This window comes from Pseudorasbora parva, chromosome 12 (genome assembly GCF_024679245.1).
Source record: "Pseudorasbora parva isolate DD20220531a chromosome 12, ASM2467924v1, whole genome shotgun sequence".
NCBI classification, from domain to species: domain Eukaryota; kingdom Metazoa; phylum Chordata; class Actinopteri; order Cypriniformes; family Gobionidae; genus Pseudorasbora; species Pseudorasbora parva.
In genome coordinates, this window is record NC_090183.1 from 12,722,884 (window position 1) to 12,740,479 (window position 17,596).

The 17,596-nt window shown below is 38.4% G+C and overlaps 1 protein-coding gene across 7 annotated transcripts in view; it reads right to left on the reverse strand.

The window, feature by feature from the left end:
* Nucleotides 1-17,596, reverse strand: part of gulp1b (GULP PTB domain containing engulfment adaptor 1b) — a 100,807-nt gene that overhangs the window by 10,544 nt on the left and 72,667 nt on the right. For 5 of the 7 annotated variants that reach the window (XM_067459179.1, XM_067459175.1, XM_067459178.1 and 2 more), the window contains exons 3-7: nucleotides 12,237-12,298; nucleotides 11,769-11,840; nucleotides 6,670-6,768; nucleotides 2,966-3,103; nucleotides 2,758-2,874 (exon numbers count right to left, since the gene is read on the reverse strand). In XM_067459179.1, coding sequence (XP_067315280.1) covers nucleotides 2,758-2,874; nucleotides 2,966-3,103; nucleotides 6,670-6,768; nucleotides 11,769-11,840; nucleotides 12,237-12,298 — 488 coding nt within the window. Of the gene's footprint in view, nucleotides 1-2,756; nucleotides 2,875-2,965; nucleotides 3,104-6,669; nucleotides 6,769-11,768; nucleotides 11,841-12,236; nucleotides 12,299-17,596 lie in introns of all 7 variants that reach the window. The other 2 variants (XM_067459176.1, XM_067459177.1) reach the window with 1 other exon arrangement.

Sequence of the window (17,596 nt, forward strand, 5' to 3'; positions counted from 1 at the left end):
TGTCAATCACATTAAAACATTTTTACACAATTCTTTGGCATACAGGACACCCTGCTGCCTGCTCACAGGATTATTCTGGTTAGATTTGCCTATCTATAGTCATATTTACATTTCAAAAGAAAGCTGCATATAAGAGACACAGTATATTATGAAAAGGAGCATTTTCACAGACGTTAATGCGGCATACAGTAAATATATTTATACTGGACTAGGGGAAGTATTCAAAAAAGACACATTTACTGAAAGTCGTTGAACAAAATTTTTTAATTTAAGTTTATAAACTTAAACTTTTTTAAAGAAAACTGTTTATTGACAACAAACTAAATAATATACCCCCCCCCTCCTCCTTTCCAAACCCTTGTGTGTACCAGTCTACAAAAAGTTGTCTCTCCTTATCTCCCCAAGCACTGTCACATTCACATTTTCCACGATTTTTCTTATTCCCCTGCACAAACCGCAAGCTTTCCTCCATGTTGCTGTTTTTTGACATGTTTTGACAAATTGATGAGTGTTTTCTTTAACTTCAGGCCCTTTAATGTCTCAGGGGTGGATTTTTTAAAAAAAGCTAACAGCTTTTAACTCAAAGACAACATGTACAAAATCTTGTAAATTTTTTATCATGGTTACATCATTTACTTTTGCCACTTTTCAGATGACTTTTATGGATCCACTTTATTTTGCAATGCGGAAGTAAACTATTTTATGTCAACATGTGGCATCTCTGATCCAATATTGTCTGGCTATCACCAGAGCAAGCTCAATCTTTTAAGATTGAACATTGGTCTGGGGAGTCTTCTATGCATTTTCTACCGCCGAGCATAATTCAAATGACACAATTGGATAGTCCTTCAATCAATCAGAACACAAGAGGCGTGATCAAGAGGCATCGATCCATCGCTTCTCTATCTGTCATTGTGTTTAACCTGCCAAAATCGCGCCAGGTGGATAAGCCAGTCTGTGATTGGTTCCCATAAATGTGTAACAGAAGCAGGATAAATTAATGTACAGGTTTCCAACCTGAGCTACAGGGCGAGATCAAGTCCCCGGCAGATCCGGCTAGATTCAATAGGTAAATTTTTGGGATGCAACAATACAATTAGTCCACGGTTCAATACATACCTCGATTTTAACCACGGTTTTCGGTTCGGTTTGGTTTTTTGCCATTCTATTCTTAGGCGACAGGAACAGAAAGGTTACGTTGAAAATGTTTTTATTGTAATACTTTCTTTATTTTACTTAAAATACTTGAAAAACCTTACTTAAACTTAACTTAAAAAATAAGTAAAAAAATATATAAATATTTACAGTGGCAGACTGTAAATTTACCACAAAAATGTCGACTTAAAAAAATGGAAATTATTCAACCCCTAGTAACGAGTGGAGGATAAAGGAGCCTCTTAAAGGGTTACTTCAGCGATTAGCATATGGCTTTGTATCAGTAGAAACCCTGGAGTATATTCGAATGATCGTGATTTTGTGAAGATGAATGTGGTAGTGAGAAAGTGATCAGTGATCCAGTAGCGGTGGCTTTGGGAGTGGCCTCACAGGGCAGCGAAGCATTCTGGGAATTGTTGTCTTTCATTCCCATGAGACAAAAATACATTTTCTGTCTTTTCTCAGTGTAGAAAGCACTAAATTCAAAAATAATTTCACATTTCTACTACATTAATGACCCAGTTTAAATACAAATACATCTTCCCAGCGCTGAAGTACTAGCCTAGAAATCTAGACGCACCCTAGCGGCAGCAAATCTAATCTGCCCGCAAGTGTCATCTAGCAACTCTCAATACCCTTCTGACCTTTAAACGCCAAACTCTTGCCGGGCCAATCACATTGTGTATAGAGTCGGTGGGCGGGGCCATAATGACGACGGCCGAGTTGCACTCGTGCTACTAGTAAACACAGAAATCAGCTTTGACCACGACTCTGGAAGATTTGGAGTTAAGCTTTTCTCTGAGAAAAGAACAAAGAACGGCACTGAAGTCATTCTTAAAAAGGGAAGATGTGTTCGGAGTTTAACCGACCGGATACGGCGGATGTTTACTATCTATCAACCAGAGCCGTTATGGCTCTGCTATCAACAAGCTCTGTTTCACCTTTGTTGCTCTGGTTGGTTGTAGCGCTATCCTATCGTGTGCAGAGGGAGTTTGAAAGACAACCGTTTATCCCGCCCCTCGGATTGAGCCCTGACTATGGTGAGTTTCCAGACCAAACATCTTGGTGTGGGTCTGGCTTGTCAGGTTACTGAAGTACCCCTTTAAAGAAGAATTTACAGGTCTGTGAGAGCTAGAAATCTTGCTTTTTTGTTGGTGACCAAATACTTATTTTCCACCACAATTTGCAAATACATTCTTTAAAAAAAATCAGACAATGTGATTTTTTTTCGCATTCTGTTTTTCATAGTTGAAGTATACTCATGATGAAAATGACAGGCCTTTCATATTTTTAAGTGAGAGAACTTGCACAATTGGTAGCTGACTAAATACTTTTTTGCCTCACTGTATGTATGCTGTGATAGACGTCATATTCCAATAGGTAGACATGTTCAGCTGACAGTCAGCTGATGTGAGCTTGACTAATGTGACCTACCAGAACAGACTCAACTGACTAAACTAGTGAAAGGTGGGTTTAGTGTTGCTTATTTTCCACAGGACCAGAAGAACCCAATCACTCTGTTTTGAGTGTGTTTGTATAAGCGTTCTGGGCTCATATCTGCATCTTGAATATGTGAGCAAATATCCCTGAACATAATCTTACTCGTTTCTGAAGGTTTCCAATCTGTTTCCTCGTCTCTACATCTTTCCCACCAGACTCTAGGAACTTTTTGTAGGCGAGATCAAAGGCTTGTCCAATAGCAAGAGTGATCTCCTCCGCCTGGGTAAGATTTGTACACACTTCAATCATTAACAAACCAGGATTCTACTGTATGTAACATATCTTAGGTATCACAAGCTTATTTACTTACACATTTTTCACTGTCAAAGACGTAACACAGGTGTTTCTTCGTCTCAGGTTCTGTACAGATAAAGGTGAAGATTCTTTTATCGGTTTTGTCATCTGCACAGAAGGACATTCTGTGAAGTTGGCAGTTATGCTGCATCTCCTGGAACAAGAAGGACAGTTGAACTGAGATGAAAAGCTCACTGGAATGGCTGACCTATTTTGAAGCATAAAGCAACAAATCGAAAACATCCCAGAAGAGATTTTTTTTTTTTTTTGCTCAGGGGTTTAAATATTTAAGGCTCTTTCATAGCTTGGGCGAATTCATGTTTTCTCATTTATGTTTCAACAATTAAGTTTATTACTTTTTTTTTTTTAGATGTTTCTCCAAAAAATTAACAGACGAAAGAACAAATTGATAACATTTTTGACTAGCCTATTTCATATATTTATTTTGGAACAATGACTCATGGGTGTCACAAAGTTTTAAAAAGTGGTGTGAATGGGGGGGAAGGAAAATTTTATTAACTCATTACACAGACACATAATTCTTGCTGACCCATTAATTTAATCGGCCACATTGTAAGCAAAATTGGAGATGTACATAAAAAGCAGGGACATTTTTGGAATGGAATGAAAAGCGATAAACTGGAGCATTTGTTGCCTTCAGCCACTGCCTCAATGGGCTCTCATCAAAACATTCAAAATAACACATTCCATTTGACGCACATGAACAAAATGAAAACTCCGCTTAACAACTCAAGATTCTTTCTCTGTAATGGATACATTCCTGCTGGGAGCTGCTTCAAAAATGTATGAAGATATGTCCTATCCCTCAGCACTATCAAGGATGCATATGACTATATTAACTGATTACAGTATTGACACTGGCCATGAATGTTTTCCACTTGATTATAAATGCGAAGTTAGATTTTATGATGATCAAGTTTGTTATACATAGTTCTCAAATGCCTATTTCCCCCAAAAATGTTTAATTTGTGAAGGAATACTGGTAGCACGTAATTACTTACAGTAATTACAATAACTGGGTAATAACTAGGCACTAACCCTGAACCTACCCCCTAAACCTAACCTTAACCCATGTAGTTACCTTATTTTACTCAGTACTTTCTTAGGGAAGTACACTAAGTACATGTACTGTAAAATAATAGTGCAGTACTTTATTTTAAATATCTACAAAATCACATCAATTTCAGTATAGTGCCCAAAATCATCATCATCCAATAAAAGAAACTTTGAATAAAAGCAGTGTGCATGTGAAAGGGCAAAGTTTAATTGTAAATGAGGTTAATGAATTGGAAATATAAATGTCTAGAGCATATTGATGTAAAAATGTCACAACTGACACATAAATCCTATCTATGTTCTCTCTCATCTAGACTGTCAAGCACTATATAGCATTAAAAAAAAACTCAATAAAGGCTAAGAAGGTATATTGTAATACAATTTCAAACGTAATTGCAAATTCACTTAGTGTTGGTCTTTCTCCGTAGAGCATTAAAAGCCCAGAAGCGATGCCGATGGCCAGAAGCAATCGCCCTTGGTTATTGCTCTTCTTTTTTTATAGCTTGCCTGTGCAGATGCTGCAAATATCTAGCAAAACATCTCACGTTACACATGATGACACATGGTGATTTCTCATATGAGAAGATTCTGCTACCCGCCACCTTTAGAAATGGAAAATAGGCATTTTGTCCTTTGTTGTCCTATTCTTATAAAATTACAAATGTAACTTAGAAAATTCAGTTGGTTTTCCTATATTATATATATATATATATATATATATATATATATATATATATATATATATATATATATATATATATATATATATATATCTATCTATCTATCTATCTATCTATCTATCTATCTATCTATCTATCTATCTATCTATCTATCTATCTATCTATCTATCTATCTATCTATCTATCTATCTATCTATCTATCTATCTATCTATCTATCTATCTATCTATATATATATATATATAATACAATATTTTAGTGGTTTTAAATGTTTGAGCCTAGATGTTATTGTATAATTGTATAACATTCTTAAATTATTTATAATATACACAGATCAGGGATAAAATTGACGGGTGAAGTGAATAACACTGATTATCTCTTCATCACGGCACCTGTTAGTGGGTGGGATATATTAGACAGCAAGTGAACATTTTGTTCTCAAAGTTGATGTGTTAGAAGCAGGAAAAATGGGCAAGCATAAGGATATAAGAGTTTGACATGGTCCAAATTGTGATGGCTAGACGACTGGCTCAGAGCATCTCCAAAACTGCAGCTCTTGAGAGGTGTTGTCGGTCTGCAGTGCTTAGTATCTATCAAAAGCTGTCCAATGAAGGAACAGTGGGCACTGCCCACAACCAAAAGCACCAATAATGGGCACATGAGCATCAGAACTGGACTACAGAGCAATGGAATAACATCAAGACCCAAGTTCGGCTGGAAATGGACAAACCCAGAAATGGGGTTGTTTAAATGGTTCAATTCACTGGGTTCAAACAACCCGATTTCTGTGTTTGTCCATTCCCAACCCAAGTGAAGGTGGCCTGGTCTGAGGAATCACGTTTTCTTTTACAACACATGGATCGCCAGGTGTGTGCGTGCGTAGTTTACTTGGTGAACACATGCCACCAGGATGCACTAATGGAAGAAGGCAAGCTGGCGGAGGCAGAGTGATGCTTTGTGCAATGTTCTGCTGAAAAACCTTGGCTCCTGCCATCCATGTGGATGTTACTTTGACATGTACCACCTACCTAAGCATTGTTGCAGACCATGTACACTCTTTCATGGAAACAGTATTCTCTGGTGGCTCTTTAAGCAGGATAATGCTGCTCCCCCCAAAAATGGTTCAGGAACGGTTTGAGGAGCACAACAACGAGTTTGAGGTGTTGACTTGGCCTCCGAATTCCCCAGATCTCAGTCCAATCAAGCATCTGTTGGATGTGCTGATCAAACAAGTCTGATCCGTGGAGGCCCCACCTCGCAACTTACAGGACTTAAAGGATCTGCTCCTAACATTTTGGTGCCAGACACTACAGCACATCTTCAGGGGTCTAGTGCAGTGCATGCCTTGATGGCTCATGGATGTTTTGACAGCAAAAGGGTGACCAACACGATATAAGACATAATGTTACGCCTGATCGGCGTATGATACTAATATATTTTAGAATTTTAGTTATTCTAAGCAAAAGCTAATTTATAATTATAACATTTTTAAAATCTTGATTCTGGGAGAAACATCCCATTAATGATTGTTCTAAAACCTACTGTTCACAAACATTGGCTCTCTTATCAGATCCTGCCAAAGCTATTTTGTTTTAAGCAAACACATCTAATTCGATTTAAGTGCTAATTAGTTACATTATGTTAGCCTTGGAATGGATAATTCTATCAGTTGCTCTAACAGAACTTAATTGGCATGTCATTTAGCAGAAAATGTTTGAACGATAAGATTTACTGTGAATAAGATTCACATTTCATTTTCAGTTAAATTGCATTTAATTGTTCTGTCAGCGCAGGTGTAAGAGTAGTGGGGTAGTTTATGGAGCTGAATAAATTGCTGTGACTTCTAGAGTCTAAATTAGGGTTGCCATGCATGAAATCACATCAGATATGTGCTTTTTATCTTTATTCAGAGCTCTTTCTGTGACTGAACACGAGACGATTTGAGAAAACCTCTAAACCTTTACCTTAGTTTTAGGGTCCAATATCTTCACACCATATATAGAGATCTGAAGCTCCACTTTAGGAGTTTTCTTCCCCTCTGACTTCTTGATGTGCCTTTGAAACTGAGGAAGCAAAAGTGATTCAGCACATGCAGTGGAAGTACATACTATCAAGGGAAAAGCAGACAGAGCCTGAGGTGTTCACCATTTTTTTAAAGGCTGCTGGAGAGCAGTAGAGCATCAGGTAAAAATGAGGTGCTCAAACACATCTCTAGAGCAATGCACTGACCTGCACAAAGTCCAAAGCTGGACATAAATTGGGCGAAAGAAATATTGCCCAAGAAAAGGACATCATTACCATGTCCTTAAACTGTCCCCTAAAAATCCCACAATGAACGAGCCACTGTTCTGTTTCAGTTCTATTTTTAAATAACAACAAAGCAGTAAGATGTATCAAAAAGATTTTTACATTTTCTAAAGGAAATGTGAATGTGTTTGTCAGTGCAACACACGAATATGTTAGGGTGTTGGATAGTGGTTTCCAGGGTGTGGTTGCTATGTGCTAGGGCATTGTTGGTCCATCAGCCGAGAGAACCAACCAGTGATATACTTATCCCTGAATATGTCTCAGGTTCCTAATTTAGGGGCTTTTTACACGACAGCGTTTCAACTGAAAACTGAAAACTAAAAGGAAGTTTATGTAAGATTGTGGCCAAAACTGGTACTGCAGGTGTATCCCCTCTCCCCCTCCTCCTGACTCAAGGTTGCCATATAGGCTGCAAGATCCAGCAGAAACGTTTGTAACTGCAGCTGTGGTAACTAGAGCAGAGCTGGGAACCCAGATGCTGAAACACTACTGACTTTGTGATTGGTCGATAGGTGGAGCTTCAGGCCAAAACACAACATGTCAACATCAACATTGGCTGAGGACTGAGACAATAACTTTTAAATGACAATATCCTGGCCGGACTACTGTTGGCAGTGATATAAGTATTTGAAATTAACATGATTTCTTAAATGTCTAGTGACATATAAGGACCAATTTTATGATTCATTGAAATACATTTCTTACATACAGTTCCTTTAAGCATTTTGGCCATTCATATACATGACAAGCATTTTAGGGGCCTGAAAAGCAGCTTCAAAGTGCACGTTTTTGAAAATGATATACCGTTATTGTCTCTTTACTGCAAACAACAAAAATGTGAAAACATGCACATGCGTATTGTGTGTGCAGTCTATAGAGATGTAGTGTTTCTTTGCTAAGTGACATCACCAACTACTGGGCTGGCATGCATAATATTGCATTTTTTAGTAGTTTTTGCGGTTCCGTTTTTAGTACATTGTTGTCATGTAACGGTACCCTTAAATGTAAGTACATGGGATTTTTATTACTAATTTCATCAGACAAAAATCATAAGCAGATTACCTAGAAACTAATACTGCATCTTAGCAATTAAAGGATTAGTTCACCCAAAAATGAAAATTCTGTCAATAATTACCTACCCTAATGTCGTTCGACACCCGTAAGACCTCTGTTCATCTTCGGAACACAAATTAAGATATTTTTGTTGAAATCTGATGGCTCAGACAGGCCTTTATTGACACCAATGTCGTTTCCTCTCTCAAGACCCATAAAGGCACTAAAGATATCATTACAAAGCCCATCTCACAACAGTGGCTCTGCAATAATTTTATGAAGAGACGAAAATAGTTTTTGTGCAGAAAAAACAGAAATAATGACTTATATAGTGATGGGCCAATTTCAAAACAAAGGTTAGAACGGTTTTGAATAGTTTGTTCGTTGTAGAAGTCTGCAAGTGACTTTTTACACCTGCGCTCATGCTCTCGCTTCTATTTTTTTTTACGGTGTGTCCACCTGGCATCTGCCTAGTGATCGCGTTTTCCATAAAGTTACATTGCTGCTTCGTTTTATGTCTCAAATGTTCTTTTAATATACAGGTCTCAAAATTTTTTGCATATTGTGATAAAGTTCATTATTTTCCATAATGTAATGATAAAAATTTAACTTTCATATATTTTAGATTCATTGCACTCCAACTGAAATATTTCAGGTCTTTTATTGTTTTAATACTGATGATTTTGGCATACAGCTCATGAAAACCCAAAATTCCTATCTCAAAAAAATATCATATCATGAAAAGGTTCTCTAAACGAGCTATTAACCTAATCATCTGAATCAACTAATTAACTCTAAACACCTGCAAAAGATTCCTGAGGCTTTTAAAAACTCCCAGCCTGGTTCATTACTCAAAACCGCAATCATGGGTAAGACTGCCGACCCGACCCTGTCCAGAAGGCCATCATTGACACCCTCAAGCGAGAGGGTAAGACACAGAAAGAAATTTCTGAACGAATAGGCTGTTCCCAGAGTGCTGAATGCCACGCCGTATTGAAGCAGTCATTTCTGCAAAAGGATTCCCAAACAAGTATTGAGAGCATAACTGAACATAATTATTTGAAGGTTGACTTTTTTTAAATTAAAAACACTTTTCTTTTATTGGTCGGATGAAATATGCTAATTTTTTGAGATAGGAATTTTGGGTTTTCATGAGCTGTATGCCAAAATCATCAGTATTAAAACAATAAAAGACCTGAAATACTTCAGTTGGTGTGCATTGCAATCTAAAATAATTTGTATCATTACATTATGGAAAATAATGAACTTTATCACAATATGCAATTTTTTTGAGAAGGACCTATATTAACTGTTTACAAAGTAGGGTGTCAAGTGAAGTAAAGTGTCACAGAGAAATCCAAACCTTGTTTAATTAATAATAAAATGAGCATCTCCTCCAAAAATTTCCAACAGAAGGCCGCCCGCCCTCTCTTCCTCCGGCACACTTCTCTAACACAGTCATGTGAAACCATATTAAACCCTGTGGCTTGTGGCAAAACATTGATGTCTAAAGACACAAAATGATCGCTTTCTGCCAGAAACTCAACAGTATTTTTTTTATTTATTTTTTTTTACCTCATATCAGACAAATCTCATCTAGTATTTCCCAGCTCCATTACTTCCGAAAAAATAAGGCTAAAATCCCGGCATGATCATATATAGATACCTCATTAGTGCCTGTGTGGATCAGTCGAATGAGGAATCTACAACCCCAAATCAGAAAAAGTTGGGACAGTCTGGAAAACGCAAATTAAAAAAAGAAAGTAGTGATTTCTAAATTTACTTTGACTTGTATTTCATTGCAGACAATATGAACACAAAATATTTCATGTTTTATCTGGTCAACTTCATGTCATTTGTAAATATGCATCATTTCCTGTCATTCAGACCTGCAACACATTTCAAAAAAAGTTGGGACAGGAGCAATTTAGGGCTAGTAATGAGGTAAAAGGGTTAAATAATGATGTGATTTGAAACAGGTGATGTCAACAGGTGATTGAAATTATGATTTGGTACAAAAGCAGCATCCAAGAAAGATCTAATCCTTTAGGAGCAAAGATGGGCCGAGGATCGCCAGTTTGCCAACAAATACGTGAGAAAATTATTGAAATGTTTAAAAACAATGTTCCTCAAAGAAAGATAGGAAGAGATTTGGATATTTCACATTCAACAGTGCATAACATAATTCAAGGAATCTGGAGGAATTTCAGTGCGTAAAGGACAAGGCCGCAAGCCTAAGCTGAACAACCGTGATCTCCGATCCCTCAGGCGGCACTGCATCAAGAATCGTCATTCATCTATAAGCGATATCACCACATGGGCTCAGGACTACTTTGGCAAACCTTTGTCAAGTACCACAATACGTAGTTACATCCACAAATGCCAGTTAAAACTGTACTGTGCCAAAAGGAAGCCTTATGTTAACAGTGTCCAGAAGCGCCGTCGACTTCTCTGGGCTCGGAGGCATCTGGGATGGACCATCACACTGTACTGTGGTCAGATGAATCAGTATTTCAGGTATTTTTTGGGAGGAATGGATGCCGTGTGCTCCGGACCAAAGAAGAAAAGGATCATCCAGACTGTTACCAGCAACAAGTCCAAAAGCCAGGGTCTGTCATGGTATGGGGTTGTGTCAGTGCCCTTGGCAAAGGTAACTTGCACTTCTGTGAAGGCACCATTAATGCTGAAAAGTACATAGAGATTTTGGAGCATATTATGCTGCCTTCAAGAAGATATCTTTTCCGGGGACGTCCATGCATATTTCAACAAGACAATGCAAAACCACATTCTGCATTACAAAGTCCTGGCTGCGGAGGAAGAGGGTACAGGTACTTGACTGGCCAGCCTGCAGTCCCGACCTGTCTCCAATAGAGAATGTGTGGCGCATTTTGAAGCGCAAAATGCGGCAACGAAGACCCCGTACTGTTGCCCACCTTAAGACTTGTTTGCAGGAAGAATGGGACAAAATTACACCTGAAACACTTCATCACTTGGTGTCTTCAGTCCCTAAACGTCTTTTAAGTGGTAAATGCTTTACTGTCCCAACTTTTTTTGAAATGTGTTGCAGGTGTGAATGACAGGAAAGGATGCATATTTACAAATGACATGAAGTTGACCAGACAAAACATGAAATATTTTGTGTTCATATTGTCTGCAATGAAATACAAGTCAAAGTAATTTTAGAAATCACTTCTTTTTTAATTTTATTTGCACATTCCATACTGTCCCAACTTTTTCTGATTTGGGGTTGTATGTAAATATACTCTATGATTGCGCTGGCTCTCTCTGGTCTAGGTCTCGACTCGGACTCGACCCTCTCTGAACTCGGTCTCGAATGAGCTGGTCTCGACTACAACACTTTTACATTTAAAAACAGATATTACACGCTGCATGAAAGGTACTATCTGAAAAAGCATAATAATGGCACTTTAGTAGCATAATTATAAATCAGTTTAATTATTATTAAATTATTAATCATTTAATTACTGATCTTATAATGATATAGCTTTTTGTCTTGCATTAACGGGCACTCACATAAAATTGAAATGCAGCTTGAGTCTTTTATATGAACTTTGGAAGTAAACGTACCCTTTTTAAAATCGCTGTATATTTGCATTCTGCCCCATAAACAGGCATGAACCGTGAGCCCATTTTATAGCCCTTAAATGAACAAAATGGTGGAATGCCATTTTTGGCACAATACCTTCAGCTTCCGGACAGCCACACGGACCATGTCTGTCCCTTTGGGCTGCTCCACTTCTGTGATTCCCAAGAACTACATGAACACACAGTGGACAGTAATATATCAATAATATATTTTGTTTGTGGTGCCTGAGTTGATAAGCAAACAGCATGTGTGTGTAGCATTCTGCACTTGATGAAAACTAAGATGAAGGTCAGATAAGGGGAGTTCAGTGAGCTGTAATAACAGTCCCTACACACACACAAACACACACACACACACACACACACCTTTGAACATCACTACATCCATCATAACAGCTTCAGTAGAGCAGGCTAATCTCTCACCCACATCTAACATCCCAAAGTCAAAGACATGGTGTACACGGTGTGCATTTGTAGCATAGGGTTGCTGCCCCCACACCAGTTTGTAAATATAGAAGCAGAGAAAACCACAGGAACAAATAAGAAATACATCTCAAACTGTTACCTTTGCATTATACACAACATGACTTCTCACCAAGGCTTCAGGTGTGTGCATACTTGGTTTATCTGGATGGAAAAAAAGAGAATAAAGATGAAGGATTTAGGTGTAATGGCAGATTACTGATATTTCCAGTAAGTCAGCAAAAAGATATTGAAATGTTATAAGTCGGACTCAGAATTATGCTTTTATATAATGTATATGCAGTGGTCGCATGGTCACAAGTCAGAGCTCTCAAAAAATGTACAAAATAGAAACGGGCAGCTGAGGGCTACAGTATTTTTAACCAGGTTCATAATCATTTAAGACAGATCGTGCAGCACATTTCAGCTATAATTATTGCCTGAGCCTGTCACAATTTAATAGGCTTAGCATTTATATTTTATAGTAGCATTTACATTATTTATCATTTATCATTTATTTACATGTATTTACGTCTATGCTGTTCCATGTGATTAAAAAGTCAGTGCATCTTTTCAGTGCCGCATTGCTTCGCAAAAGTTGGTCAGTCAATTAATTTGACAGACATTTGATTTCAGTTTTTTTTGTTTTTTGGGCTTTGTCCTGGATTTTTATTGCATCACAGGCACAGAAGCAGCACTGAAGTTAAACAGGAATTGCAACCTTTAAAGTTGATTATTGATTCTCATGCACAGCTGACATTGCATCTTTACCTAAGAGCCCCCTTAAAAACACAACATCAATAAGGGTCTCCTGTCTTTCTGTCCCCCAATTTAAGTGCTTTAAATATTAAACAAAATCAACACACCAAACTCTCAAGCTTTTTTTACGTTTTGTTTCTGAGCATTCTTGAGTAATGTGTGAGGATAATAATACTGTAGCAGTACTTGAGATGAAAGCAATGCACAATATGAATAAATTAAACTGATTACGCTTGCTTTTTTATGCTGCTGTTGTTGCATTTGTTGTCAGTTTCAATTATTTTCATGTGGTGATTAATCAGACCTCATCTTTTAATTAAATGTCTTCTTGTAAGTTGGCTTGTTAAAGGTTGAGGTTCATGTGTATCGCTTTAATTAGAGCAGGGGATTTCATACCGTCCAGGGAGCTCAGAGATCTCTAGGTGGCTGTAAGAGGGAACTGGGGGGGTTCCGCAGAAAAGGATAGGAAAAAATGTAATTAAATGATTACATTTTTTAAATGATATAATAATATTAAGTTAAAATTAAAAGTGACAATTTACACTACCACTTTCTAAACTTGTGTAAGAAATGAGATGGGAAGATTAAATAAAGTTAGATTGTGAGCGAGATATCGCGAGAGGGAGTAAAGGTGTAAGAGGGGAAATGCGGCAGAGATGAGTTAGAGGAAGCAACGCATGAGGTAATCGGGTGGTATGATGTAGAGGCACAGCACAAAGATTGTTAAAATAAACACTTCTGAGCAGTGAGCACAGAAGTTTAGGTCTGACTCCTCTATCCAGTGGGCACGACAGATACAGATATTGCCAATAACCCATACATAATACTCTGTAAGCACGGATTCATCGAGACAGACAAATATTGGATTCATAATAATACAGATGACTATTACACTTGTTTAGAAATCATGAGATGGGGTGTAACAGTATACATCCTGAAAAGTAAAGCCAAAACATTTTGATCGCCCCCTGGTGGCTGGCTGTAGCATAGGTCATAAACCCCTATCTCTCCATGTAATCAAATGGGATGCGACCCAAAATAAACTAAATTCTGAAATACGTCCCTACTTAGCCTAGAAATCTAAACGCACTCTAGCGGCAGCAAGTCTAATCTGCCGCGAGTGTTGTCTAGCAACTCTCAATACACTTCTGAGCTGTAAATGCCAAATCTGGTTGGGTTAATCACATTGTGTATAGAGTTGGTGGGCGGGGCTTAACATAATGACGGCCGAGTTGCACTTGCGTGCTTCTAGTAAACAGTAAGATTTTGGAGTTAAGCTTTTCTCTGAGAAAAAAACAAAGAACGGCACTGAAGTCATTCTTAAAAAGGGAAGATGTGTTCCGACCGGATATCCGAAAGTTTAATCTGAGAACGAGCTCTGCTTCACCTTCATTGCTCTGGTTGGTTGCAGCGTTGTGTAATTGCGTGCACGCCGTGCAGAGGGAGTTTGAAAGACAACCGTTTATCCCGCCCCTCGGATTGAGCCCTGTCAATGGTGGTCCAGACCAAACATCTTGATGTGGGTCTGGCTTGTCAGGCTAGTCCCTACTATATAGTGTGCGAAAAACAGCTAAACGCATCTCCGTGTGGACGGGCCTAAAAACTCATCTCTTTAACTCTTTATACACATAAGACATTATCAATTTATATTATTCCAATCAGTTAGATGATTAACACAGCCCTGAATGTCAGCAGAAACCGTGTATCTACAATCCCCTGTGAAGGCCTTATTGAGATTACAGCCATCGGCACAGATCCTCAGCAGAGACCACAAGAACCAGACAAATCCTCCGCACAGACTCTATAGCCAGCTTCTGGCATGATGAATTGATCTTCAACTGGATGAATATTGATTGCTACTGATCCCGATCTGAATTATGAACTGTAATGTAGCCTCTATCATAATAACACCATGTTCATTCGCTGACCAAAGAGCTGGCCCCCTGACTAATTTCTCCTAAGGTTTTTTTTCTCTAATCTGTCACCTGATAGAGTTTGGGCACCTTGCAACTGTTGCCTCTAGCTTGCTTAGTTGGGGACACTTAATATTCAAAATCAACAATATTATTGATCTCCCTGTACTGACGCTGTTTTATGAAAACTGAACTGAGCAATGGCAATTTTTTTGCAGAACTGCTTTATAGATTAGAGCAACATCTGAAATGCATAATTTTCCTGTTATGTAACATATTTTAATAGAAAATCTTATTTTAAGATGATGCTTTTTCAAGATATATATATTTCTCATATAGATATATCCATTTATATAAAAAAGTGTGTATATACAGGTCCTTCTCAAAAAATTAGCATATATGATAAAACTTCATTATTTTCCATAATGTAATGATAAAAATTAAACTTTCATATATTTTAGATTCATTTCAGGCCTTTTTTTTTGTTTTAATACGGATGATTTTGGCATACAGCTCAAGAATCTCAAAAAATTAGCATATCATGAAAAGGTTCTCTAAACGAGCTATTAACCTAATCATCTGAATCAACTAATTAACTCTAAACACCTGAAAAAGATTCCTGAGGCTTTTAAAAACTCCCAGACTGGTTCATTACTCAAAACCACAATCATGGGTAAGACTGCCGACCCGACCTGTCCAGAAGGCCATCATTGACACCCTCAAGCGAGAGGGTAAGACACAGAAAGAAATTTCTGAACGAATAGGCTGTTCCCAGAGTGCTGCATCAAGGCACCTCAGTGGGAAGTCTGTGGGAAGGAAAAAGTGTGGCAAAAAACGCTGCACAAAGAGGAGAGGTGACCGGACCCTGAGGAAGATTGTGGAGAAGGACCGATTCCAGACCTTGGGGGACCTGCGGAAACAGTGGACTGAGTCTGGAGTAGAAACATCCAGAGCCACCGTGCACAGGCGTGTGCAGGAAATGGGCTACAGGGGCCGCATTCCCCAGGTCAAGCCACTTTTGAGCTACAGAGAAGCAGCACTGGACTGTTGCTCAGTGGTCCAAAGTACTTTTTTCAGATGAAAGCAAATTTTGCATGCCATTCGGAAATCAAGGTGCCAGACTCTAGAGGAAGACTGGGGAGAAGGAAATGCCAAAATGCCTGAAGTCCAGTGTCAAGTACCCACAGTCAGTGATGGTCTGGGGTGCCATGTCAGCTGCTGGTGTTGGTCCACTGTGTTTTATCAAGGGCAGGGTCAATGCAGCTCACTATCAGGAGATTTTGGAGCACTTCATGCTTCCATCTGCTGAAAAGCTTTATGGAGATTTGAAGAGAAAGTTGAGAGACGCAAGACCCAACAGTCTGGATGAGCTTAAGGCCGCTATCGAAGCATCCTGGGCCTCCATAACACCTCAGCAGTGCCACAGGCTGATCGCCTCCATGCCACGCCGCATTGAAGCAGTCATTTCTGCAAAAGGATTCCCAAACAAGTATTGAGAGCATAACTGAACATAATTATTTGAAGGTTGACTTTTTTTTGTATTAAAAAAACTTTTCTTTTATTGGTCGGGTGAAATATGCTAATTTTTTGAGAATTTTGGGTTTTCATGAGCTGTATGCCAAAATCATCAGTATTAAAACAATAAAAGACCTGAAATATTTCAGTTGATGTGCAATGAATCTAAAATATATGAAAGTTTAATTTTTATCATTACATTATGGAAAATAATGAACTTTTATCACATATGCAATTTTTTTGAGAAGGACCTGTATTTATATTTATTTAAATTGCTAAATAAAGGGACATTTATGAAATATACTTTAATCATATTTAGTGGTCAATGGCATCCAAATGTCTGAAAAACTCTGGGTTAGAGTGGTCATACACTTATTTTGAAATTGCTGTATCACAACTTGTGGAAGCTAGACTGAGCCAGAAAGTGAAATAATGTGAATTTGGTATAATTTGTGTCATGTTTCGCTGTTGCATGTGCTTAATTCGGAAGTTAGGCCGCTTATTAATTATGGACCTCCATGAGGGGTCCCCCTGGATCTTCGGGGACCTCGGCGAATATATCTTATCTTATCATATAACACGGCAAGACCCTGAACAGACAGCAGCACTTTTATAGCCAGCTGACTGACATGCCAGGCTTTATTTCCTATTGTCCTTGTAGGTGTTGATGAAGAGCCCCTCATTGTTCTTTCTGTTCTCCCTTGAATTGAAATTGTGTGATGATGAATTGGCAAAAGGAGACCCATACGGTCAGTGCATGCTGCCGTGATCTAGACCTGACTCAGCAGGGCATGGCTTTAGAAAAATAAAGAGAAACTGAAAAACCTGTGAGAGAGAGAGAGAGAGAGAGAGAGAGAGAGAGAGAGAGAGAGAGAGAGAGAGAGAGAGAGAGAGAGAGAGAGAGAGAGAGAGAGAGAGAGAGAGAGAGAGAGAGAGAGAGAAATATTAAGGGACACAGAAGGAGACCAAGAGAGACAGAGAGTAAGAGGGATGGCCCTTAGAACTGCGATGCAGACAAAAAACAATAATATAATGAAGCTGACAAGCTGTCCAATCCTGTGCCAAAGAGGAGACAGCTCTCTTACTGTTTATTTGACACCTTTATAACACACTCTTCAGCATTCACCACCATGCAGGTGTACACACACACACACACACACACACACACACACACACACACACACACACACACACACACACACACACACACACACACACACACACACACACTTTAATCAGCTGAAATCTTGTACTGCACACCAATTAATGCTCGACA